Here is a 17,186-nt window from a genome sequence, read left to right on the forward strand (position 1 = left end):
TACTAATTACCTGGCTTTGAGGAGGTGAAACTACTAATTACCTGGCTTTAAGGAGGTGGAACTACTAATTACCTGGCTTTGAGGAGGTGAAACTACTAATTACCTGGCTTTGAGGAGGTGGAACTACTAATTACCTGGCTTTGAGGAGGTGAAACTACTAATTACCTGGCTTTGAGGAGGTGAAACTACTAATTACCTGGCTTTGAGGAGGTGAAACTACTAATTACCTGGCTTTGAGGAGGTGAAACTACTAATTACCTGGCTTTGAGGAGGTGAAACTACTAATTACCTGGCTTTGAGGAGGTGGAACTATTAATTACCTAGCTTTGAGGAGGTGAAACTACTAATTACCTGGCTTTGAGGAGGTGAAACTACTAATTACCTGGCTTTGAGGAGGTGGAACTACTAATTACCTGGCTTTGAGGAGGTGAAACTACTAATTACCTGGCTTTGAGGAGGTGAAACTACTAATTACCTGGCTTTGAGGAGGTGAAACTACTAATTACCTGGCTTTGAGGAGGTGAAACTACTAATTACCTGGCTTTAAGGAGGTGGAACTACTAATTACCTGGCTTTGAGGAGGTGAAACTACTAATTACCTGGCTTTGAGGAGGTGGAACTACTAATTACCTGGCTTTAAGGAGGTGGAACTACTAATTACCTGGCTTTGAGGAGGTGGAACTACTAATTACCTGGCTTTGAGGAGGTGGAACTACTAAATACCTGGCTTTGAGGAGGTGAAACTACTAAATACCTGGCTTTGAGGAGGTGAAACTACTAATTACCTGGCTTTGAGGAGGTGAAACTACTAATTACCTGGCTTTGAGGAGGTGAAACTACTAATTACCTGGCTTTGAGGAGGTGAAACTACTAATTACCTGGCTTTGAGGAGGTGGAACTACTAATTACCTGGCTTTAAGGAGGTGGAACTACTAATTACCTGGCTTTGAGGAGGTGAAACTACTAATAACCTGGCTTTGAGGAGGTGAAACTACTAATTACCTGGCTTTGAGGAGGTGAAACTACTAATTACCTGGCTTTGAGGAGGTGAAACTACTAATTACCTGGCTTTGAGGAGGTGGAACTACTAATTACCAGGCTTTGAGGAGGTGGAACTACTAATTACCTGGCTTTGAGGAGGTGAAACTACTAATTACCTGGCTTTGAGGAGGTGAAACTACTAATTACCTGGCTTTGAGGAGGTGAAACTACTAATTACCTGGCTTTGAGGAGGTGGAACTACTAATTACCTGGCTTTGAGGAGGTGGAACTACTAATTACCTGGCTTTGAGGAGGTGAAACTACTAAATACCTGGCTTTAAGGAGGTGGAACTACTAATTACCAGGCTTTAAGGAGGTGGAACTACTAATTACCTGGCTTTGAGGAGGTGGAACTACTAAATACCTGGCTTGAAGGAGGTGGAACTACTAATTACCAGGCTTTAAGGAGGTGAAACTACTAATTACCTGGCTTTGAGGAGGTGAAACTACTAATTACCTGGCTTTGAGGAGGTGGAACTACTAATTACCTGGCTTTGAGGAGGTGGAACTACTAATTACCTGGCTTTGAGGAGGTGAAACTACTAAATACCTGGCTTTAAGGAGGTGGAACTACTAATTACCAGGCTTTAAGGAGGTGGAACTACTAATTACCTGGCTTTGAGGAGGTGGAACTACTAAATACCTGGCTTGAAGGAGGTGGAACTACTAATTACCAGGCTTTAAGGAGGTGGAACTACTAATTACCTGGCTTTAAGGAGGTGGAACTACTAAATACCTGGCTTTGAGGAGGTGGAACTACTAATTACCTGGTTTTGAGGAGGTGGAACTACTAATTACCTGGCTTTAAGGAGGTGGAACTATTAATTACCTGGCTTTAAGGAGGTGGAACTACTAATTACCTGGCTTTAAGGAGGTGGAACTACTAATTACCAGGCTTTAAGGAGGTGGAACTACTAATTACCAGGCTTTAAGGAGGTGGAACTACTAATTACCTGGCTTTAAGGAGGTGGAACTACTAATTACCTGGCTTTAAGGAGGTGGAACTAGTAATTACCTGGCTTTAAGGAGGTGGAACTACTAATTACCTGGCTTTAAGGAGGTGGAACTACTAATTACCTGGCTTTAAGGAGGTGGAACTACTAATTACCAGGCTTTAAGGAGGTGGAACTACTAATTACCTGGCTTTAAGGAGGTGGAACTACTAATTACCTGGCTTTGAGGAGGTGGAACTACTAATTACCTGGCTTTAAGGAGGTGGAACTACTAATTACCTGGCTTTGAGGAGGTGGAACTACTAATTACCTGGCTTTGAGGAGGTGAAACTACTAATTACCTGGCTTTGAGGAGGTGAAACTACTAATTACCTGGCTTTGAGGAGGTGAAACTACTAATTACCTGGCTTTGAGGAGGTGAAACTACTAATTACCTGGCTTTAAGGAGGTGAAACTACTAATTACCTGGCTTTAAGGAGGTGGAACTACTAATTACCTGGCTTTGAGGAGGTGAAACTACTAATTACCTGGCTTTGAGGAGGTGGAAGTACTAATTACCTGGCTTTAAGGAGGTGGAAGTACTAATTACCTGGCTTTGAGGAGGTGGAACTACTAATTACCTGGCTTTGAGGAGGTGGAACTACTAAATACCTGGCTTTGAGGAGGTGAAACTACTAATTACCTGGCTTTGAGGAGGTGAAACTACTAATTACCTGGCTTTGAGGAGGTGAAACTACTAATTACCTGGCTTTGAGGAGGTGAAACTACTAATTACCTGGCTTTGAGGAGGTGAAACTACTAATTACCTGGCTTTGAGGAGGTGGAACTACTAATTACCTGGCTTTGAGGAGGTGGAACTACTAATTACCTGGCTTTGAGGAGGTGGAACTACTAATTACCTGGCTTTGAGGAGGTGAAACTACTAATTACCTGGCTTTGAGGAGGTGAAACTACTAATTACCTGGCTTTGAGGAGGTGGAACTACTAATTACCAGGCTTTGAGGAGGTGGAACTACTAAATACCTGGCTTTGAGGAGGTGGAACTACTAATTACCTGGCTTTGAGGAGGTGGAACTACTAATTACCTGGCTTTGAGGAGGTGGAACTACTAATTACCTGGCTTTAAGGAGGTGGAACTACTAATTACCTGGCTTTGAGGAGGTGAAACTACTAATTACCTGGCTTTGAGGAGGTGGAACTACTAATTACCAGGCTTTAAGGAGGTGGAACTACTAATTACCTGGCTTTGAGGAGGTGGAACTACTAATTACCTGGCTTTAAGGAGGTGGAACTACTAAATACCTGGCTTTAAGGAGGTGGAACTACTAAATACCTGGCTTTAAGGAGGTGGAACTACTAATTACCTGGCTTTAAGGAGGTGGAACTACTAATTACCTGGCTTTGAGGAGGTGAAACTACTAATTACCTGGCTTTGAGGAGGTGGAACTACTAATTACCTGGCTTTGAGGAGGTGGAACTACTAATTACCTGGCTTTAAGGAGGTGGAACTACTAATTACCTGGCTTTAAGGAGGTGGAACTACTAATTACCTGGCTTTAAGGAGGTGGAACTACTAATTACCTGGCTTTGAGGAGGTGGAACTACTAATTACCTGGCTTTAAGGAGGTGGAACTACTAATTACCTGGCTTTAAGGAGGTGGAACTACTAATTACCTGGCTTTGAGGAGGTGGAACTACTAATTACCTGGCTTTGAGGAGGTGGAACTACTAATTACCTGGCTTTGAGGAGGTGGAACTACTAATTACCTGGCTTTAAGGAGGTGGAACTACTAATTACCTGGCTTTGAGGAGGTGGAACTACTAATTACCTGGCTTTGAGGAGGTGGAACTACTAATTACCTGGCTTTGAGGAGGTGGAACTACTAATTACCTGGCTTTGAGGAGGTGGAACTACTAATTACCTGGCTTTAAGGAGGTGGAACTACTAATTACCTGGCTTTAAGGAGGTGGAACTACTTTACACCCTGCCAGGAGAAGCAACTCTATAATCTGCTGCAGTTTGTTGGTAAGAAAAGAGCTGAGTCAGGTTTTTATTTAGATTTTTTCAAATGACTGAAGAGTTGTTTTCAACTCTAAATTCCTCTTTCAAAGTTGCCCTTCATGCCCCATCAGTATCTTATAAGAAGACAGAGCAAGAAGTGTGTCTTTGTAACAAGGTTTGTTCTGAGAGCAGCGTGTGAAGCAACAGACGCTACACAGATGGGCTGAGCATTGAAGGATTTCACCCTGAATAAACACATTTATTGACATTTATCTTGTTACCTTATAACTTCTAGCTCTACCCCAGGTGGTCATGTTGCAGAGGCAGGTGAAGTCTAATAAAAGCTCATCAGAATGTATAGGACTGATGCAGAGCAGATAGCAAAGGAGGCAGGAGCCTCAGTGCAAAGTAAAGAGTAATCTCATCGGGTAATAATGAGAACTGATCAGAAGAATAAAACTGAAAAGAAACACTCACCTGGAGTTCCAAACTGGATGCAGTTCTCCAGAGTGCGTACAAAGTCGGCATCGCTCAGCTTGATAATATGTAGGCTGTTGACTTTTTCCATGTTTTTCACCCACTTGTTAGCCTGGCCTTGAGGATCGATCATGAGAGGCCAGCGCCTGGCATTTCTGTACATCAAATCAGATCAAAGATACTTTATTCACCCCTGAGGGGAAATTCAAGGTTTAAACCAGCTCGTCCAGGGTTTGACATACAGACATTTACATTTACGACAAGTTTACTGAACCGAACTGAACCTTAGGCCCTGCAGCCAGTTTTACCAGCGCCACCTTATAACAGATAAGATCATAGGGGGTCAAGGGAAAAAATAACATGCCTCTAGGTGGCGCAGTCAGGAGAAAAACACCTCATACACTGGAGTACAAACTCAGACAAGACATACACCCAGGGTGTGAAGGGGACACACACACACATATGGTTCAGCTTCGTCGGACTGAAAGCTTTGTATTTGCTACTGTCCTTCCATACGAAGCTGCAGGACAAGAATTGTGATTAAAGGATAAATTTTCTTCTTCATCTACATAAAGTTGCAGATGTCTGGTCATGTTACCGTTTACTGCACCTAAACGCTTAACCAGACGTGACACTCGGCATTATGTCTTCATCACTCACGAAATGATGACGCCGTTGTCTCTAGAGAAGCTGTCCGATGGGAGGCCAGCGATGGTCCATGCACGGATCTTTATGGGATCGCCCAGCGTGTTCATGAGAGACATGTTAGTGGAGCAGGGGATCTCTTTGCTCTTGCAAAGATCCATCCACCTCTCGGTCTGAATCTGGGGAGAAACATGAAACCAGTCCAGTGTCAGAGATTTTCTGTTTGAACCAAATCAACTTTCTTGACATTATCGCAGTAAAATGACATTAATATTATAAAAAATACAACTTTTAAACTCAAGCTTGGTCTCAGGAACATGCGAGGGTCATTTAGAGAAAAACTCCACATCATGGTGCCTCCAAAGAGCCTTCAGTTCATGAAGTGCTCTCCAACATCTGGCTCCTGGTGGCTGTGCTACCTCTCTGTAGCTGGATGTGAAAGCTCCCAGGTAAGCCACTATTCCTGCTGAGATCAGGATGTCACCGGTCAGATTGGTGTAGAGCTGTCCGAGACTTGAGGCCGTTTCACTCCAGCGGGTCTTCTCGCCACCCAAGCCTCCAATCAGCTGCTCAGCTCGCTTCAGTTTCTTGCTGCACAGATCAACCTTTCGGGCAAAAGACAATAAAATGTGTTGAAACTGCTGTGAATTTCCCACATCAACACACCAAGTAAAGACTGTTATACCAAAGGGTGGCTCATTGATCAGTAAAACTGAAACCTTGTTAACAATAACTAAACAGTCTTGATTTATTCCAAACCTGATGTTCTAGGTCAGCTTTTTTGTTTTTATTTGCTTCCAATGTCTCCTGAAGCTTTGCAAATTTATCTTGGACTTCTTTGAGCGCAGCCTGCTTCTTCTGCAGAGCCTCTGTGGCCACGCTCAGCTCTTGCTCAGCCTGTTCCAGCTTCTTCTTCTTTGGAGCCACCACCTTGGCCGCCCTGGAGGATACATGTACAAGACGGACAATGTTTCAGTTAGAAACTTGACTAAAGGAAATAAATGTTACATTTTTTGCAGTACAAAGTACAACATGTTCTGTTGCTAATGTTTAGTACATAGAAGTATTGGCTTTTTTATATTAACTTTTACCTTTTTTATTCAGTAAATTCCTGCTTTTTTCATTCATTCAGAAGTTTGTCAGGGACCGTGTGTAAAAGAAACATTATAAAAAGATGCATTACACCCATAGACTGTATATGAAAGATGGACAGAGCCTTCGGTGGTTAAAAGTGAAGCCTATGCAGAAGTACATAAAACTGCAGTTCCCCCTTCATCCACTAGGGGCTGCAAAACAGAGCAAATCCCCATAGACTCCCATGTTAAAAAGACCAACTTCACAGCAGAAATGATTGTTTACAGAAGAAATAAACAACTCCTCTGTTAAAAAGTAATTTCATCTCGAAGTTCGGCATATTTGGGGCGTGTCCCTTTGATTGACAGGTACCCGATCTGCTTCAAGTAAGAAGAACATAGAACAACCGCGGTTTTTAGCTGGTTAACAACGTGACTTAGCTTTAGCCCGCTTACCTCCATTAGCTGGTTAGCTCCTGGTAGCTCGGTTAGCTCTTAGCTACAGAAAGCTCGGAGTTCACTCGATGTCAATCATCCACCATGACGCTCACAGCCCCCCTCTCAGCTCCACCTCTTTGCCCATATTTGTATATCTGGGCGAGACGACACGCATGCCCCTGCCAAGATGGTGATGGTAGGAACCGCCCACCGAGCTTCAATTCAGCTCTTCAGAAACCTACGGGTGACGTCACGGAGGCTCCGCCCATCTTTTATATACAGTCTATGGTTACACAAGATTTTAGCCTTAGCTAGTTTCCATCTGCAGTCCCAGGAAAAGTCGTACAATTTAAAAAGTATTTAAAAATCCACTACAGCTGCACTTACATAAAGTCAATTTACATTTCTCAAACACTCAATATCATAAAACACATTTAAAACAAACAATCTGTCTGATCTAACATTATATGATGCTCATGTTCAGACAGATGGCATTTTTTTTAGCAAAGTACCAAAGAGTAGTAGGTCACATCTTACTTCTCATACTTGTCCATGGCACAGACCCACTTACACAGCCCCTCTGCAGCAGTAGATGCAGTTCTTATCTTCTCTGGTTCAAAGTCTGGGTTTGTGATGTACTTATTGCGGATTATAGCTATGAGGTTTGGTGGGATGTTGTCCTTATCGTACTCATGGAGGCTCTGAAGAAACTTCAAGTCTCCCAGAAGCTTTTTGGCTGGGCCCCAAAAGTCCTCCACTTTTTTCCCCGATCCCGAAGGGTCCGGCACACGATCCGGTTTGACTCCTTTTAGAATACAGATTGCCTCCATGACGAGCTTGACGGCTGTGGGTGGGCTTTTCATGGACTTTACCACCGTGATATCCTGTGGGGAGAACCACCGATCATGACTGCACCGCTAAAAGCAGCCTCTCCCACACAGAACATGCTTGTGGTTTTACCTGAGTGGTGAGCGTGTTCAACGCAGCCAGAGCTGCATTCAGGATGGGCGTAGCTTCAGCCAGGTCGGCGTCACATTCATCCTTGATGGCTTTGGCAGCCATGGTTTGTTCGTTTGCGACAGCCTCGTCCACTTTCACCACTTTTTCTATTTCAGCCACCTCCTGCGACTCCTTCTCAATGGTCACCAGCAGCTCATCTACTTGTTTGCTGGCCACAAGCAGCTGCGGCTGCAGAGCCTCCAGCTCAACTCGCATTGTAGTCACCTCCTTTGCTGCTGACTCCAGCTTTTCTAGTCCAACTTCATAGCGACGTTTTAGTTTCATCACCTCCCTTCACAGAAGACGAAGAGAAAAAAGGAACAAAGGATTAGAGACTTTTAAAAGTCTGTGACTCTTTCCAACTTTCTCACTTAAAGCCAAATAAAGTAACCAAAACTTTCAGGAATGAATGGACGGACAATGTAAACAATAACACAATCTTACTCTCTTTTTGTCCCCAACAGTGCCTTAAAGGTGGAAATAAGCTCCAGGTATGAGGTTGGGGTAACATAATTGTGGCGCTGCAATTCAGCCAGAAAACGAGCTGACAGCTCAATGGTTGAGGTGTGGAAGCTCTTGCACATGGTTATGCAGCCGTCTCGGTCATGATCTGTCATCTCAACGTCCTCCAGGAAGCGGCAGGCCACTGCTTGCAGGGCATCTTCAGGCCAGCTCTATTAAGGAGAAGAAACGCGCTGTTTTTCCGCTGTACTACCAGATAGATGTCGTCTTTTAGTCCCAGATTTGGTTTGCTGGCAATGTCAGAAGGGAAACTAAACATACGCTGTGTGTTCTGTTTAGTGATTAACTATGATAAGCTACAAGCAACAGGATCCACTGCTGATCTCCCACTGCCAGACACCATGCCAGTCTTTACACCTCCGTGTGTAAGAGACGCTCATTAGCCACACAACGGGGGCCTACACCATGCACCCACCTGGAACCAGTTAATGGTGCAGCAGTTAACGAGGGCTGGAAAGCGCCTCAAGCGGTTCCTGAAGGCATCTCCGATGGGACTCATGGCCAACACCACATGCAGCTGTGTGCGACAGCGCTCTAAAAACATGTTGAAAAGGGACAAGTTGCTGCCGTCTGTCTGTTTGTCTCGATCACGCTGCCGGTCCAGGACACGCATTTTCTCGCAGATTTCCGTCTTCTCTTCAACCGAAAACAGGTTGGGCACCTAGAATTAACAGTAAAAAAACATTTTATTGTTGTTTTTATGACCATGGGGGTCATATATATGGCCAGATGGTGGAAATATTTTCATCAAGTTGAAAAAGGCCCACAGAAATATGAGTTGGTTGAACCGGGGTGCAGAATGCGATAACAGATTCTCAGAATATCCTCCTGTTCACATTGAACTGCATCATGTAGCTTCAGCTTAGTCAGCACTGATACTTAATTCATTACAGTTTATTTCAGCTCCGTGTGAAAATTTTGCCTAACTGAATTGATATTTTCTGAATATGACACATAATCTTAAAACTCATGCTGCCCTACTACAAAAGTAGCACTGCTATGTAGCTTCAGGCTAACGTCAGGTTAAACAGCATTAGAATATTAAATAATATGTTCTTAAGCTGCTCTTGTTTCTTTTTTTCTTTGTTTTGTTTTTTTTAATTTGTTTTGCTTTAAAAAAAACGTTTTGACAATTTACATAAAGGGGGAAGAGATGGGGGGATTGACAAAAATAAATAAAATATATGTGTATATGTATGAATATAAGTGTATGTATCTGTAACTGTGGGTATATGTGTACATATATGTATTGCATAGACTTTGTAAAAACAAACTAACACCAAATGTTGTACACACACTTATTGTGATTGTCAACTGTGTGAACTCTCCCCTGCTAAACCAAATAAAAAAATTGAATTATATTTAAAAAAAAAAAAAGGAATATTAAATTATATTAATTTTTTTTTTAAAAAATCATTAAAATGAGTAAAACATTAGATAATTACAGCATTAGTTAAACTACTGAAGTTAACAATAAGATTAGCAGCTGTACAAAATCTTTTCTAGAAATATGAAGCCAAACGTGAATATTTCTATCAAACTCCTTCAGAATTCATCTAAAACTGGTGCAGTTATACTGGTGAAAGATTTCATCTTCCTCCTCAAGTACCTGTCAATTACCTGAGAAGGCTCTTAGGTTGCCCAATCAGATTCCAGGCTACCCTTTTAGCTCCGCCCCTGTCTAGAAACATGTGTTCCATTCCCACTTTCATGCAGCTCACCTCGCCGGTGTTCAGCAGGTTACCGATGTCTTCCAGGAACGATTCCTTTTTAATCTGTGTGTCGGTGAAGAGGAACACGCCGTGAGTTTCACCCACTGTGGACTTCTTCAAGATTAACCTCAAGTCATCGTGCCAGTCAGCGGTTCCGTAAGTCTTTGAAATCTCCACCTGGAAGAGCTCTGCCTCCCCCATGTAGGAGGCCAAGCGGGTGAGAGACTGCCGCCCGCTCCCGCCCATCCCCACCAGAAGGGCGTGGCCGCTCGGCTGCTTGAGGATGCGGGAAATGCGGCAGACGTGTTCGATTGCGAAACGGAAGAGCACCAGGTTCATGGGCACCTTGGAGGTGTTGTTAAACTCTTCAAGGTGCATGTCCACCACGTGTCGTAGATCGTCAAGGTTGTCGATTTCACGGTAGTCACGGTCTTCACCTTTGGGGTCGTGGAAGTCACAGAACATGAGGCTGCGCAGGTCGTCCTCCGTCACTTTCCCATCATGGTCTTTGTCCAGATGTTTGAACAGTTGGTGGAAGTTTTCTTTCAGGTCACTCTGACACACGACCTGTAAATGGGCCACGAGCCAGGACCGGTCTGAGTCATGGACCAGACGATCGTAGTACACTCTCAGGACCTGATGATACACAGCAAAGAGAGAAAGAAAAAGAGTCACAGTTGCAATAAAGGGGATTCTATGTTCACGTAACCTCTAGATCTTTAAAAAAAATTGATCATATGATTAATTTTTTTCCAGTTACAGATATCTGGTCGATGATACATATGTGCAAATATATAAATGTATTTAACATTATAAAACATTAAGAAAAAAAAAAAAAAATAAAATAAAATAAAATAAAATATATATATATATATATATATATATATATATATATATATATATATATATATACACACACACAACTAGTCAAAAGTTTGGACACACTATTAAATTCAGTATGAAACTTGACTGGTTGTGAAAGTCAATAACAAATATAAATAAAAAGAGAACAATACGATGTAAAAAAAAAAACAAAATATAAAATGCATTTAACATACTGATAATAAAAAACATATAGAATTGATCAGGTTTATGAATAGATTAATTAAATATATGTATGATGTTTTGTTTACAGATACACAAACATGGATAGATAGATGGATGGAGTAATATTTGACCCTGACCTGTCCTTTGGTCCACATATTAAGCAGGTTACTAAAACAGCCTTCTTTCATTTACGTAATATAGCCAAAATTAGGGACATTCTGTCTCAGAGTGATGCAGAAAAACTGGTTCACGCTTTTGTTACTTCGAGACTAGATTACTGTAACTCTCTATTACTGGGCTGTCCTAAATATGCCCTGAAAACCCTTCAGCTGATCCAGAATTCTGCAGCCAGAGTCCTGACCAGAACCAGCATGAGAGATCATATTTCTCCAGTTTTAGCCTCTCTTCATTGGCTGCCTGTTGAATCTAGAATAGAATTTAAAATCCTTCTCCTTACATATAAAGCCCTCCACAACCAGGCACCACTATATATCAAAGACCTCATAGTTCCTTATATACCAAGCAGAGTACTTCGTTCGCAGACTGCAGGCTTACTTGTGGTTCCTAGAGTCTCAAAGAGCCGAGCAGGAGGCAGAGCCTTTGGTTATCAGGCCCCTCTCTTATGGAATAAGCTCCCAGTTAGTGTTAGGGAAGCAGACACCCTCCCCACCTTTAAGACTAGGCTGAAGACTTATCTTTTTGATAAGTCCTATAGCTAGGGATGGTTAGCATCCCTTAGTTATGCTGCTAATGGTTTAGACTGCTGAGGGACATTTCCTGATACACTGAGCTTCTTTCTCTTTATCTCTCTCTCTTTTATCCCCCCCCCAATAACAGTGTCGCATCATTAGCATGTATGTTAATTGTTGTCTGTTAACTGTAGTCTGGACTCACCTTCTTTAGCCTTCATCGTAAGAATCTCGTTATTATCCAAAGCTGTTATTAAAATCCTGGTCAACCCTGGCCAGTCTCTGAGAGGCCCTTCGCCACATGTACAGCCTTACCTCATGGACCCAGAGGCGTTTGATGACAGCGGGTTCATCTGCGGTCTCTGGTCGGGACAGGCCGATGCCCTGGATGACTCGGGAGACATCACGCAGATTGAACAGGTAGTGGGACTTTGCGGGGGTGGGCAGCAGGTTCTTGGTGGCCTCCTTGTACACTGACATGGTGCTACTAACAATCTGCGAGGTCAGAGCAGCGAATGGCTTGGGGAAAGAAAACCTGTAGACATAACAGTTCAGATTCCAGTCAGACAGTTTCCTAAAGGTCATCAGTAAGATATTACATGCCAGGACATAAACAAAGAAACAAAAAGATCTGAAATTCATCCTCACAACATTTAACATATACAGTTGTGCTCATATGTCTTCATCCCCTTTCATTAAAGAAAAAGCTGAATTTACAACAGTCACTCAAATAACTGGAGACTTAAAAAAAGGAACAATAACTAAACATTTGCAAAAATATAATTTAGTAATATAAGACTGTTTTTTCATTTAATTGAGTTGAAAAAATAAGAAAAAAACAAACAAACAAATGTGTCCTGGACAAATTAGAGACTTTTCTGTTGAACAGTGGGACAAAATACCTGTCAACAGGTGCAGAAATCTGACTGAGAGGAACAGAAAACACCTGACTGGAGCAGAAACATTAAAGAATTGTTCAACTAAATATTAGTTTATGACTGATGTAATATGTATTAAATTATCTTATTTGTTTGCTTTTTAAAAAATATATTTCTATTGAACCAAAATTAGAAAATAATGTAATGAATTTCATAAAATTTTTATTTATTACTACTTTAGTCAATTTCAGCTTATTTTACAGGCAGCTGTTTTTTTCCTTCTTTAATGAAAGGGTATGAATAAATATGAGCACAACTGTATTACACTCTGGACTTATTTGTCTAATAAAAACAAAGCCAAAGTGCAAAGCAGTGTAGAAAAAATAATGAAGCCAGTTTGAAAGTATTTGGTGTCATTAATTCTACGTTGAGACAAATTATTCACATGTGGAAAACCTTCAGCAGCTGCCAGACGTCCCAGTAGTGGACTCAGACTCCTCAGGCCTTAGTTAGCATGTTAAACGCTAAAGCTCATGACTAGACACTGAACAGTTCTGGCTTCTTAGGAAGAGTTACGACAACATTCTCCTCTCTTTAAAAACAACATGGCAGCTCAGGTGTTGGCAAAGCTGCATCTGACCAGATACCACAGACCTAAGCCTCTTTTATTTTTATATAAAAACTCTCCATCAAATTCATAAATGTCTTCTTAGACAATGAAATTATTTGCGTTTTTCTTCTTGGATTAGTAAATGCCAGTATTTCCACCAGCTGGCCATGCTTTGCAGCAAAACACCTGAAGATGCCCGACATGACAAGGTGAGACAGACAGGAGGAAACACAACCAGAATGCACAATGCCATGTTCTCCGCATTGACAGCAGCTAGCTGAGGCAGCTCCGGCATCTTGTAGAAAAGAACAGCTGGTGAATGAGGCATAACGTCTGTAACGGACAACACTTCATTTAGCAGAAAACAGACATGGTGAACAAACACGATGCCACTACTTTGCAAAGACAATCAAAATTCCTCCACAAGGACCTGGTAAGGTCCTGATGATGCTTTATTTCATCCTAAAACCTCAGAATAACACGTGACAGCAGATTCTCATCTTGTTTGCAAAAACTGTTGCAGATCCAGCAAAGCTGGTTTGACTGGATCATAGTTACCGTATGGTGAAATGCCAGTCCATGATCCTGGAGAAGATTGTGTGCATGGTCTTCTCATCAAAATCATTGATCGTGATCATATTGAAGTGGCGCAGGTACCGAGGTGTGACAGGGTTTCGTCCACCGCCTGAAAAAGAAACCAAGCAAACATGAAAACAACAGAATCTCACAGGACTAAACCTTTCGGACAGATAACTCATCTAACTTTCTCTCCCCTCCATTTCCAGCAGGACAAAGCAAGTCCTCTGGCTTCACTGAGGAGGAATTCGTGTGTCTAAGCAGGATAATGAGACACAGTTTCCGACAGAGACACATTTCCGTGCATCTTATTAGCTTAGTTAACCAGCTGGTGTGACAGTAGAGGGACATTTCTGAAGCTGATGTCAATCTAAATCCATCACAGTGGCAGAGACGTTCCTGAGTCACCCGTTTCCTTTGTCTCAGTCGGCAGGGCTGCTTTCATGGATATTTATTTATATAAATCCTAAAGAAAGTGTTTTTTTTTATGCTGATCCAACAGCGTTTAAGCAGGAGTTAAGCAGTAATGATAATTCATTTCCAACAAACTTTATGGAAGTCCCGCTGCTACTCACCAGGGGGTCCCATAGCGCATATGATCTGAATATCCACGAGGTTAATCATGGAGCAGTTCTTCATGTCATACCAGTTCCAGTGGTCGAGCCACTGACGGAGAAGCTCCACGGGGGGCTGGGCACCGTACACCTCCCTGGCTGGCATGTTGACATCATCTACAAACACCACCTGAGAAGATCCATCGTTAGGTTGTGGTGAACACAGATGGAAAACAGGAGAGCTTCTTGGTAACTTGGCGTCACACTGTTAAACTGTCAGTGAAGGCCAACGATGTGTTTCATGAGAAGTAAAGGTACCATTTTTTTCCCCAGAGGAGGACCAAACACTTCTTTGCGCCGCTTGTCTAACTTTGACATGATGATGTTCTGGGTCTGGGCGGCCGTGGTCTGGGCTGAGAAGTTGATGAATAATGGGCTGTACATGTTCTTCTCCAGCTTGTTTAACAGGAAATCCTGACATATTGAAATATGAACACAAATAATTATTATTATTAGTATTCACCTTATACAGTACAGGAGTGATCCTCAGTCCGGGTGCTTTACTGATGGAGTCCATATCTGTCAAGTTCTGGATTTCAGAATGAGGGAAACTCTCCAGCATAAGGTTGCCGCGTGTTTAATCTTCACGGAGGGGGTTTGTCTCCTCATATCGGTTTATTTTCTCTGCATATCCTAATCCAGGAGATTAACAATACGGGAAAGATATGGGAAAGATGGGTAAAAACGTGAGTTTCCCGGCCAAAACGGGATACTTGACAAGTATCCTGGAGTCCTGCAGGTTTTAGACGATTCCCTGCATCAACACACTTCACTCAAACTCAGCTGGATTTCATATCTTTAAAGTTCTACGTATATGGAATCAGATTTGTTTCAGAATCTCCAAGCAAAACCTTTTAAAACTCAAGCAAAAAAAACAACAACAATTAAAACCAAAACTTTAGTCAAATAAATGATCTCAAAATCAAAAATGATCAGTAATCCTGAAAACTAATAGGCTTTTATTTGTTTAAATTGAGTAGTTTTGTTTGCAGTTTCCTCTTTCTCTCTTCTTGCTGTTTTGGTTGCCCTTTACAGTTTTTTGTTTTGCTTCACTATTGTTTGGTTTCATTCTAAACTCAGCCACTTAGCTCCGTTAGCTCCTGTTAGCTGGGTTAGCTCTTAGCTACAGGCAGCTCTGAGTTTATGGAATTAGATTTGTTATATAAACTCCAACCAAAACTTTTTAAAACTCAAGCAAAAAACAACAATTAAAACCAAAACTTTCTAAATCTTAAGTAAAATAAATGATCTCAAAATCAAAAATTATCAATCATCATGAAAATTACGAGGCTTTTGTTTGGTTAAATTGTGTAGTTTTGTTTGAAGTTTCATCTTCCTCTTTCTCTCTTCTCGCTATTTTGGTTGCGCTTCACAGTCTTTGGTTTTGATTCATGATTGTTTGGTTTAATTTCTGACACAAACCTTTCATGGGCGGGCTCTTTCAGGGGCGCATTCCGATTGGATGGTGAATTTTGGAGTGACACAGCTGTAGCCCAATAAGATGTACAAACACTTTCTCGGGAAGTTTGAGTTGAAAACGAAAACTACTTCTGATTCTCTGACAAAGAATTTGAAACTGTGGAATTGTTATTGTTTAATGGTCATTTTCTGTAATTATCAGCATTCATCTGTGCTGCTTAACCATAACAATGTAAACATCCTTAAAACTATTAAAAGATGAGTTAACTGTTTACTTCTGAATCCTCGTGAACTCAGCCACTTTCACTTTTCAGCACACAGTGGTTAAAACACTTCCCCATAAAAGTATACTTTAGACTTGTATATAGAAACTGATGCAAACTGCACACGTAGTGATAAAACAGACATGGGTGTAAACATAACTCAAAGCTGAACTTGGTATACATATACAAGGGTTTATGCAACGTCTGGGCTACAGCCGTGTCACTCAAAAACTCACCAGCCAATCAGAATGCGCCTCTAAAAAAGAGCCCGCCCATGAAAGGTTTGTGTCAGAAATGAAACCAAACAATCATGAATCAAAACAAAAGACTGTAAAGGACAACCAAAATAGAGAGAAGAGAGAAAGTAAAGAAAAACTACTCAATTTACCAAATAAAAGCCCTGTATTCTTTCAAGGTGATTTTTTTCCCACTGTGTGTGTAACTGTGCTGCATTTTGCATCCAGAGCATTTACTCTGAGCTAACCCTCACATCTCACACGTGAACACTCAGTCTGACAAACATCTCGGTACTTTCAAAGTTCACATTAAGGAAACAAACACTGGATAACTCACTGTAATGTAGACACTCTTGCCAGTACCAGTGGGGCCGATGAAGATGGTAGGCTTCTGGTGGGTGACGAGCAGCTCCATCAGTGCCATGTAGCGCACAGTGTTCTCAGTGGGAACGATGATCTGGTTGAACTGCATGTCCTTGGATATGGGTGCAGCAGTCTTTAGCTCATCAGTCCAAAGCTCCCACCTGCCTGGGCCCTGAAGAAATATGTTTAAAAAGAAGAAGAAGAGACCTGAACCAGACTAAAGATGGAAATATTCAATGAACATACACATTGATTTGTTTATTTAGAAGAATATCAGTGTTTGTTCACTGAATGTGTGCTCATGAATAGATTCATTCAATAAGCTGAACTGAAACAAGTCCATAAAGCATTAGTATGTCGCCCACCTGGACCTTACTCAGAGTTTCTGACCGAATTCTCTGATCTCTTGTCTGAGTTAGTGCTGACTACTGATAAAGTCATTGTACTAGGTGATTTTAATATTAATGTTGACGATGAAAATGATAGTTTAAACATTTCCTTTAGCTCTATTCTAAACTCAGTTGGTAGGTTTAGACTGCTGAGGGACATTTCCTGATACACTGAGCTTCTTTCTCTCTCTTTTTATCTCCTCTCTCTTTTACCCCTCTCTCTTTTTGTCCCGATGCGAT

The 17,186-nt window shown here is 41.7% G+C and overlaps 1 protein-coding gene across 1 annotated transcript in view; it reads right to left on the reverse strand.

The window, feature by feature from the left end:
• dnah7 (dynein, axonemal, heavy chain 7) overlaps positions 1–17,186 on the reverse strand; it is a gene marked incomplete at both ends in the record, with an annotated part of 89,011 nt that overhangs the window by 36,789 nt on the left and 35,036 nt on the right. Inside the window, 14 exons of the mRNA XM_079264138.1 lie at positions 4,474–4,628; positions 5,134–5,297; positions 5,538–5,723; positions 5,878–6,058; positions 7,167–7,513; positions 7,590–7,920; positions 8,073–8,302; positions 8,566–8,811; positions 9,872–10,498; positions 11,914–12,133; positions 13,645–13,771; positions 14,238–14,406; positions 14,535–14,690; positions 16,532–16,729. Coding sequence (XP_079120264.1) covers positions 4,474–4,628; positions 5,134–5,297; positions 5,538–5,723; positions 5,878–6,058; positions 7,167–7,513; positions 7,590–7,920; positions 8,073–8,302; positions 8,566–8,811; positions 9,872–10,498; positions 11,914–12,133; positions 13,645–13,771; positions 14,238–14,406; positions 14,535–14,690; positions 16,532–16,729 — 3,337 coding nt within the window. The remainder of the gene's footprint in view (positions 1–4,473; positions 4,629–5,133; positions 5,298–5,537; positions 5,724–5,877; positions 6,059–7,166; positions 7,514–7,589; positions 7,921–8,072; positions 8,303–8,565; positions 8,812–9,871; positions 10,499–11,913; positions 12,134–13,644; positions 13,772–14,237; positions 14,407–14,534; positions 14,691–16,531; positions 16,730–17,186) is intronic.

This window comes from Telmatherina bonti (genome assembly GCF_933228915.1).
Source record: "Telmatherina bonti genome assembly, chromosome: 3".
Lineage (NCBI taxonomy): Eukaryota > Metazoa > Chordata > Actinopteri > Atheriniformes > Telmatherinidae > Telmatherina > Telmatherina bonti.